At 38.4% G+C, this 9959-nt stretch overlaps 1 protein-coding gene across 6 annotated transcripts; it reads left to right on the plus strand.

Moving 5' to 3' along the window:
• The first annotated feature begins 334 nt into the window (after positions 1–334).
• LOC131041713 (disease resistance protein RPV1) lies at positions 335–9672 on the plus strand. 6 transcript variants are annotated; one of them, XM_059208027.1, is made up of 9 exons: positions 335–1858; positions 2028–3105; positions 3552–3617; positions 3713–4024; positions 4135–7604; positions 7945–8288; positions 8368–8575; positions 8813–9408; positions 9510–9672. In XM_059208027.1, the coding sequence occupies exons 1-5, from the start codon at positions 642–644 to the stop codon at positions 5428–5430; spliced, it is 3969 nt and encodes a 1322-aa protein (XP_059064010.1). In that variant the 5' UTR covers positions 335–641; the 3' UTR covers positions 5431–7604; positions 7945–8288; positions 8368–8575; positions 8813–9408; positions 9510–9672. The 6 variants fall into 6 exon arrangements, with proteins under 6 accessions (XP_059064010.1, XP_059064012.1, XP_059064011.1 ...); XM_059208029.1 differs by having other exon boundaries at positions 8813–8868; positions 8958–9672; XM_059208028.1 differs by having other exon boundaries at positions 4135–6809; positions 7217–7604; positions 8813–9672.
• The last annotated feature ends 287 nt before the right edge of the window (positions 9673–9959 follow it).

Genomic DNA, 9959 nt, shown 5'->3' on the forward strand with positions numbered 1-9959 from the left:
AGTTAGGGTTAGAATTAAGATTAGTGTTAGAATTATGATAAAATTTAGAGTTAGGATTAGAATTAAGATTAGTGTTAGAATTAGCATTATATTTACTATTTAAGAACCTTAAAGTTAGAATTGGGATACAATTAGAACTAAAGTTTGGATGAAGGTTATTTAGATTATTTATTAGATTCAGATGTAACCATTCATTAAAAAAATTATATATAATATGATGAAAATAAATAAAATATAATAAATTTTTTTTTAATATTAATGATGTGAAATCTCCACAATCATAAGACAACATCATTTCTCGAGACTCCTCCACAGCACATCGGTGCACACCATTATTGTTATGGTCCACTTCAATACCGTTCTTTATGCAAACTGCATCTTTAGGCGGCTCTCCTGTCTTCCAGTCTTCCCTCTTTCTCGTAGAAGCTGTCTTGCACATGCTGCTTGTACCAACATTCTCCACAGTAATATGCGTTTCTTTGACGCCGATTCCCAAGCAACAGCATTCCCTCGATCTGCGCGTTGAACCATTTCTTGTCTGTCACACTACTGAGCGCTTCACCTCCTCCGGCACCAAGCCTCCTGCTAGTGCTTTCACAGCTTTTCATTGTTAATATCGTAAGACCCTCCCATCCACTTCCATGGCAACGAATTCTATCACTGGTGGTCGAGCAGAGAGTGAGCCTACAAACAATTCTCAAGGAACTGCATCGTCTTCATCTACTTTGTCTACATCATCGTCTCGGAGCTTGTTTTCATGCTGCTTTGGGCGTTCAGTGGAATCCAATGTCAGGGCATCTAATTCTGCAACCTCTGCTCGACAGGAGGAGCCTGCAAACACTCCTCAAGTAAAGGCACCGTCTTCATCTTGTTCTACATTATCTTCTCGAAGCATTTTTTCATGCTGCTTTGGGTGTTCAAAAGAATCCAAACCCATGACATCTGCTTCTACCAACGATCCTATTCCAGAAAATGAGGTAATGGGTACATCTGCTTCTACCAATGATCTTATTCCAGAAAATGAGGTTATGGGTGCATCTGCTTCTACAATTGATCTAATACCAGAAAACGAGGTTATGGGTGCATCTGCTCCTAATTTTACCTCTGATCTAATACAAGAGAACAAGGTTAAAGCTGATTCAGAGGGGATTACACCATCTGCATCTACTTCTACCTCTGATCTTGTACCAGAAAATCAGCTTAAGGTTGCTCTTCCTGAAATTGCACCATCTGCATCTACTTCTACCCCTGATCTTGTACCAGAGAATCAGGTTACGGCTGCTTTTCCTGAAATCGCACCGTCTGCGTCTACTTCTAACCTTGCTCTTGTAAGAGAAAATCGGGTTACAGGTGCTTTTCAAGGAATCGCACCACCCGCATCTACTTCTACCTCAACACTCATGCACAAGCCATGCTACGATGTTTTCATCAATCATCGTGGACCCGATTGCAAACACACGCTAGCTAGCAGTATATACAATCTCCTCAAAAATATGAAGGTGCCAGCTTTTTTGGATTCAGAGGAGTTGGAATATGGTGATTTCTTGCCTACGACATTAGAAGCAGCAATGCGCAATGCCTTGCTCCATATAGCAATTTTCTCTAAGACTTATGCAGACTCAGCCTGGTGTTTGGCAGAGCTCTCATTTATGCTAAAAACTGGCGCCAAAATTGTTCCTGTTTTCTACCATGTAGAGCCCACCGATCTTAGATGGGTAGCTCAAGGGAAAGGAAAATATGTTGATGCATTTGTGAAGTATGAAAACAAGGGGAGATACAGCCCAGAAAAGCTTCAGGAGTGGAAAAAGGCCCTCCAGGATGTCTCATTTTACACTGGTGAAATCGTCAAATGTGATGAGTAAGAACCACCTATTCTGCCTCCATAGCTTAACAAATATCCATTCTCTTTCATATCTAAGCATTTAACTTTGGTGTAACCATTTCCAAGTATTTTGGATTTTCTATGCATTTGACTATGGCATAGTCACTTGATAGTATTTTGAATTTTCTATGTTTAATTTGTTCAGTGATGAGAAGAGGCTGTTGAAGAAAATCGCTAGTTGTGTTTTGAAAGTAAAGGATAATGTGCCATTAGATGTTGCAAAACACCCAGTCGGTCTCCAAGAAATAGTACAAGAATTTGAGATGAAAATGCTCCAATCTGCCGAGGGTGTACATATTGTGGGAATATGGGGCATGGGTGGTTCGGGCAAAACCACTCTTGCCAAAGAGTTATACAACAAAAGATCCTCATCCATAGAGAGGCCTAGTTTTATTTTTGATGTTAGGGATAGTGCAGCCAAGGGCCTGTTGCAGAATAAGCAGATTCAACTCCTCAAAGACCTTGGTGTTGAAAATGTGACATTTGACAATACAGAGCATGGTAAGGCAATTCTCAAAAGGCATTTGAGATATGTCAAGGTGTTCATTGTTGTGGATGATGTAGATGGGGTAGACCAGTTGGATGCTCTGTTGCCAACATATGACAGTCTTCTATGGGGTAGCCTTATTATTGTTACAACACGAGAATATGAAGTTCTTAGATCTTGGGGCATATCTTCTGTATACAAAATGAGACCTCTTGATCCAGTTTATGCGGAACAACTTTTTTGTTGGCATGCCTTCTTACAACCCTCTCCTTTGGATGGATTTGAGGAGCTTGTTAAAAAGTTTCTAGAGGCTTGCAACGGATTACCTCTATCTCTCAAGGTATTTGGAGGACAGCTGTATGGACAGCCCAACAAAGAATATTGGGAGTCTCTTTTGCACAAGATCTGTAGAATATTGCCGGATGATATTAAAGAGAAGCTCAGGGTAAGTTATGATGCTCTTGATGATGAAGAGAAAGAGATGTTCCTTGACACTGCTTGTTTCTTAATTGAAGAAGAGAACAGTCTGGCAATTGAATTGTGGAATGGATCAGGGTGGAGTGGTCTGCACGGTTGGGAAAAGCTGCTGAATAAGTGTTTGGTTGAACTTGACAAGGACAATCACATAAGAATGCATGATCACTTAAGAGATTTGGGAAGGGAAGTTGCAAATCAACATTCACCTTATCGACTTTGGTTACCACAACAGATTATTAATGTTGAAAAACAAACAGAGGTGAGGTTAATACTTTATATTTTGTGAGGTTAAGAAGTTTACTGTTTTTCTAGTTAAACAATTGCTTTAAAAAGATAGTATCCCTAAACTTACCTATTTACTCTGTGTATGTGTTTGAGCAGCCGATAAATTTTGTATATATATATATATATTTTATTAAACTTTGTAACAGCTAATTTTAACAACATTTTGATTGTTGATTCATAAAAAAATATTAGTGTTGTGAGCTGAAATGTTGATGGAAAAATGTTGCAGTTTAATTCAAGAAAATAATCTACAATAATATAGACTGTTAGTGTTGTGAGCTGAAATGTTGATGGAAAAATGTTGCAGTTTAATTCAAGAAAATAATCTACAATAATATAGACTGTTGAAACTGGATGTCTTTAATAGATAAATTTATTTTCATTTTTATAATAGGATTTTTTTGATTGATTTTTCATCAGAAGACAAATTCCTTCCGAGGGATAAAGGCTGTCTCTAGTGGAATAACAGAGTGGCAGTCATATGGAGTATGTTTGAATCCTTTGTTTCTATAGTTTTACCAGAGGTTTTAGCTTTATGCCTGGCTTCTTATTATTTAATGCATTTCCTAATTCCTATTCAGGCCGGTAAGACCTATCAAGTAATGATCCCTTCGAGAAGCTCAGACGAGGAACTCATGCCCAACAGTAGTGGAGGAAATTGGTCTCTTACACCCTCTTTACACGGGCTAAAGATCTTTGTGATTAGAGGAGATTATTGTAATAAAGTTATGTGTGAAGTATCAAGGGAGCTGGTCTGGCTTCGCTGGTTCGAAATTGGGCAGAGAAATCTCCCCTCATGGCTTCCATTGAAAAATTTGTGGGTTCTAGAACTCTATGAACAAGAGTGGGGTGCTGAACATCACTTAGAAGAGCTGTGGGAGAGTGACAACGATGTAACTATCTTCCTCCATGAAATCTCTATTTGAATTTATTTAATTATTGCCGTATACATTACTTTAATATTGCCGTATACATTACTTTTCTACACTGATGTGGGCTGCAGGCTCCTGTGCAGTTAAGAGAGCTGATTATTTCTTATTGTGAAAAATTTCAAGGATTTCCAACCTCAATCGGATGTCTCAATAAGCTGAAAAAGATAGTAATCACAGAGGGCTTGAATTTTGTGAATCTGCCAGAAGAATTTTGTCAGCTTCAATCATTGAAGCACCTGCAATTATGTGGCTGTAACGGCCTGTCATCACTACCCAGCAGTTTCGGCGATTTGAAAAATATGCGGTATCTAGATTTGTTCAATTGCACAAACTTGAGGAGGTTGCCAGTCTCTTTCAAGAACCTGATGCTCCTGGAACATCTCGATTTAAGGATGTGTGAAAAACTCACGTTCACATCAGAGGACTTGAACATTCTGGAAAACATGACAAAGCTGGAATTTTTTAGGCTTTCTGGGTGCGAGCAAGTAGAAGAGTTGCCTCGTCACATCACAAATCAGGCGTCCTTGAGAGAGCTCTATTTAGATGGTATGAAGAGGTTAAGGGAGCTAGCAATTGACATCGGCCAACTCAGTAGGCTGCAAAAGTTGATGATAGGGAGTGACTTGTTGACAAGCTTGCCCAACTCTCTTGGAGATTTGCAATCCTTGAAGAATCTTTCAATTCGTGTTTGTCCGAAACTGGAATCTCTGCCAACATCTCTTGGAGATTTGAGCTCCTTAACTGATCTTCAAATTAGTCAGTGTTCTGAGCTGGAATGTTTGCCGTTTTCTGTGGGGCGTCTTAATCTATTAGAGCATTTGGAAATATACGATTGCCTGATCAACCAAATAGATTTTGCGGTGGCATCTTTACCTTCTTCTGCATTCAGCAAGCTGAATCGAATAGAGATATGGGACACTGAAGTGTACAAGATTTCAATTTCTGATCACTGTTATCCCTGCCTTGAAAAACTCATGCTAGTCGATAATTATAATTTAACAGACATTGAAGCATTGCCAACAACAGTCAAGTCAATAACTTTGTCATCCTGTGAAAATCTGAAGAATATAAGGGTCATCTGTGATCTGGTAAACCTTGAAAGGCTGCTAATAAAGTGTTGCCCAGAGTTGGTTGAGCTTCCGAGCTTTGCACAATTGACATCCCTCACATCATTTGACCTAAGAGGATGCGACCGAGTTGAGAAAATTGAAGGTTTAGAATACTGCACAAGATTGGAAAGCTTGGAAATAGAAACCCTGGGGGAGCTCCCCGGTATAAAAAGTTTGGAGGACTTGAAGAAATTGAAGAAGCTGGCAATCAGAGAAAACAACGGATCAGCTATTGGGAGTTGCATTCAAACAATATAGGTAATAATAATTTCTAGGAATACAAAATTCTAATTGTTTTCCTGCAATTGTGCATTTGACTGAATGTTGTACGCGGGCAGTTCCTGATGCGGCCTCACTAGTAAATTCCTTACTTCTTCTCCAAATCTCGTTGTGGTTGATTCCATCTCTAACCAAAAAATTCAGACCAAGCCAAAATTGGTGAAGAAGGGTTCCTCCAATCTCGATGCCATTATGCTCTGTTTAGTTATAAATCGTGTTTCTTCACAAATCTCATCACTCCGGGTAAATATGGAAGGAGTGGAGATGGATGAGGGTAGATGGGTATGGACAGGTCTCTTTACACAACGTTCCAGGGTTACAAAGAGTTCTCGATAGGGTACGACGGAGAGTGGGGAGAAGAGGATGGAGTAGAGAAAGGTTTGGTTGTGAGAGGGCAAGTTAAAAAACCTAGCTGGTGTTTTTCTCAGCTTACTACCGCTTTTACTTCCTTGATGAGGATGAAGTGGTGAAGAACAGAGGGAAAGAGCAAAGACTAGTTCAGGCTTCTAATATTTCCAAATAAATTCAGTTAATGATCTTTTAATTAAACGGAGAGGCTTCCCCGACTGGCAACAAAAGATTGGTAAACGATTTGATTTTTTAGTTAATTTGACTCCTGCGTCAAGAACTGAGGTAGCAACAATGCGTGAGAATGTAACAGATCGAGGTTTTGATAGAATGAAGCCCAACCGTTTTCCCTCCAACGGTGGCTATTGACCACCTGTTTTCTTTTCTATATATTATTCAGTTTCGGCTGCTCATTGTATGTTTTTAATACAGAGATTAATACAAGATTCCCCCGCTCTTCAATGTGGATGTAGGCAATTGCCGAACCACTATAAATACTGTGTCATTCTTCTGTGTATATTTTTCTTTCTGTATTTATCTGTTGTTTTAATCTTTCGCAATTCTCTTCACGAGGGAGTGGAAGAATCGCACAGGATAGTGGAAGAGTGGTAAATAAATTACCGTTGCACTATATAATGCCAGGCTGAATTTCTTTGACAGCCCCGCGTCCAAAATATTATAACATGCAGATATAAGTTCTATGCTGAAAGAATCCTTGCACAAACAAGCTTCCCTGCTTACCGATAACGCCTCTCGTAATACCACTTTGTTTCAGCAAATGCGTTTAGACAGTTTGTGTGAGAATTGTGAAATAGACGAGGGTTTTGATCCCTCCGTCCATGACATTATTCTTGTAAAATCTCAGTTTTATTTGGAGTTGGAGAAATCAGTTAGGGATTTGAAGAGGTTTTTGTTCCAGAACAAGATGTTGGTCCTTGGTGTGCAGTGTATCGGGTGAGGTAAAAAAACTACTTTGGCAGTGGCTCTATGCAATGATGATGATATTGAAGGTAAAATGTTCTCCTCGAGTTTGTCTGTTTAGCCTTTGCCAGAGATCCAGTCAATCTCAAATTTCTGGTATTAAGATTTTGGATATTGTTGTTCTGTATGTGATTGTGAGATAAACTAACAAACAAGAATTTTCAGGGCCAAAAGTAAGTATATTTAGGCGAAAAGGTTGTAGGTACTAGATTTTATTCAGTGTGTTTTCTTGTACAGCTGATGGTTTCTCTCTCTCTTTTTGTCAACAAGTTTTTCAAGCTCTCTCTGTCTTCTTGTTAACAAGTTTTTCAAGCTTTGTTTGATTGTCTTTGCTGAACTTTTCATCCAAAACGATTTTGACTGTAGACCATAAAATATAATAAGTGTGCTTCAACCTATAGTTTCTAAGATCTTCTTGTTTCTTTATGATTATCAGGATATTTTGAAATCGTGGTTTTCGTTACTGTTTCATAGTCTCCAAAGGTGAAAGAACTTACAGAGATGATGTGGGATAGCCTGAGTTTCAGAATGCAGAAGATGCACGTATGCAGCTGCAGAAGCAGCTTCAATGGCAATCTAAATCAATTCTGGTGGTATCGGATGACGTCTGATCCAGAGTAAAATTGGATAAATTATTATTTCAAGGGGCACGGTACAAGACTCTTATCACAACTAGAGATAGCTCTAATATCCCCAGAAACCACTCCACTCAATTGTATAAATTACCATTTCTGGGCAATGAAGATGCTCTGTCTTTCTTCTGCTTCTGCGCTTTCGGACAGACATCAACGCCAACTAATGCAGATGTAAATCTAATTAACGAGGTATGAGTATGAATTCAATCAAATAGCTTTATTAGCTAGTAAGTTGAAAAGAAAAGATGTGATTGAAGCTAAAGCTTCTTTTAAAATTATACAAAAACCATAAAAAACATTACGCTGAAAACTAATTGTTCAATTGGGTTTTATTCTCAAATTTGGCAGTTGCCGGATGTTTTGGGGTTCAAATTAGTCGTCATTTAAGCTTTTTTAGAAGTTGAAAGCAGTTAATTTATGAACATTATGTCTTAAATTATACATGTAATTTTGTTGTTTCTTAGAACCTACAGCATTTCCCATGGATATTGATAAAATATTCCATTTGATGGATTACATGTGCAAGCAGAATGTAAAGGCTTGCCGCTTGCTCTAAAGGTGATTGGAAGCTGTTTGAATGGAGAACATTGTATGTCCTGGGAAAGTGCAAAGAACAAACTTTCCAAAGGGGAATTGATCTCAGATATCACATAGATGGGTTGCTTATGAATACCAGTATTAGTTTCTTGGATAACATAGCCAGAGAAGCTTCTTAGACTTGGGGGCATTTCCAGAGGACAAGAAAATCTGTGCTGATGCACATTGCACTGTTGCATATTTGTGTTTATGTTCGAAAGCTGGAATGGCAGGATGCCTTTGCCATCTTGTTGGAACTTGCAAGTAGAAATCTATTGAACTTACCAGCAATTCTAGGTAATTAAGTCCTTGAATACATTGATTTTCTTGTTATTACTTTTTTAAACTGGCCTAACATGCTGATCGAACTTGTCAGAAACGCCGCAGAAATCTCTCATGGAAATGCTTCCGAGCTCTACTTTTCTCAGCACAATGTATTGCGAAATTTAGCCTTATCTGTTGGAGGCCAAGGCATTGCATTCCAGAGAAAGAGGTTAATTATGCCTAGGAAGAAGAAAATTTTGCCAGAGAAATGGGAGTTGCTGAAGTATGGGCCATCGCTCAATTTGTGTCCATTTACACAGGTGGGTTACAAGACAATACAGACGGATTGCTACCAATTACTATTTTTTGGCTGAAATGCCAGCCATAATTTTTTGGATTCACAACGTGCATATGTACTTCATAATTGCGTATGAGAATCTACCGTACCTTATTTCTTCCTGACTTGATCTCTCTGAAGTCTGACTTAACTTCGGAGAGATTGATTGCCTAAATTCAGAATGTGATAATTGGATTCTATTTCTGAATTTTCCATACAGGTTCAATGGACAATAGCGGGTGGTATGAGAGTAATTTTTCAGAGACAGAGGTCCAGGTGATTCTCTTTGCTGCAAGTGAATACCGTCTTCTCCCATTTATAAAATCCATGAAAATTTTGAAATTTGTCATGGTATCCAATTACAGTTCAAAAAGGGCCACGATGGAGGGTCTGGATGTCTTATCTTCACTACTCCAACTAGGAATGTTCGCTTGGAAAGGTTGGTTACGCCCGACCTGCAGAAACAGAGGAATGCGCTACACAACTTGGAGAAGCTGTCTTTAAGCTTATGCGAGGGGTTTGGAAGTGCTTCCACATTCGACTGCACCAAGCTTCAAGAATTTAACGTGGATCATTGCAGCGGTTTGGACTAAATGCCACATACTATCTGTCAAATGCCCTTAGCTCGGATGTGGTCTGTTACGAATTGCCATCTGGTTCACAATCTACCATATGATCTGGCAAATCTTAGCTGTCTTATAATGCTAAGGTTATCGGCGTTACAAGGATTGAAAGAACTAGGAGCTTCGATGCAATAGAGCCCTCACGTCACCAAAAAGGACCTTGGAGCTATTCTGGTTTAAAAAACGCACTAGGGTAATGTCTATCTAGCATCCAAAATTTACCATTGATTATATTTAATAATTAGTTGGAAAATTTTTTTTCTTGTATTTTAATTTTTAATTATTTAAAAACAGGATCAAATGGTAAATCTGGATGTTGGATAGACAATGGCCTGTTGTATATTGGTAACCTCCGTGTTATACGACAGTAGGGGACAACAGTCACAACACTTCTGTCGAGTCTTGTAGTCAATCTGTGCCTTCTGTTTGCATGAAATGAAAGATGCATCTACAAGTATGGATTTCATCTATTTTATACTAAATAAATAAATGTTAGTTTAAAATTTGATATCTATAAATGTGTTTTAATGCTAGTCAATGCATCTAATGTTAGTCAACGTTAACAAACATTTTATTCATATGGCTATCCAGAGATCTAAACCACATGGTGTATAAGGCAAGCGTTAAAAAAATCTTAAGTATTCTCTTCGTAAGTCCATGTTTTAAGTTATTGCATAGACTCTTCCACATTTTACATCACAACAAGGATAGTATAGTGACATTGTATTAACAAAAATTCACATT

Source organism: Cryptomeria japonica, chromosome 7 (assembly GCF_030272615.1).
Source record: "Cryptomeria japonica chromosome 7, Sugi_1.0, whole genome shotgun sequence".
NCBI classification, from domain to species: Eukaryota; Viridiplantae; Streptophyta; class Pinopsida; order Cupressales; family Cupressaceae; genus Cryptomeria; species Cryptomeria japonica.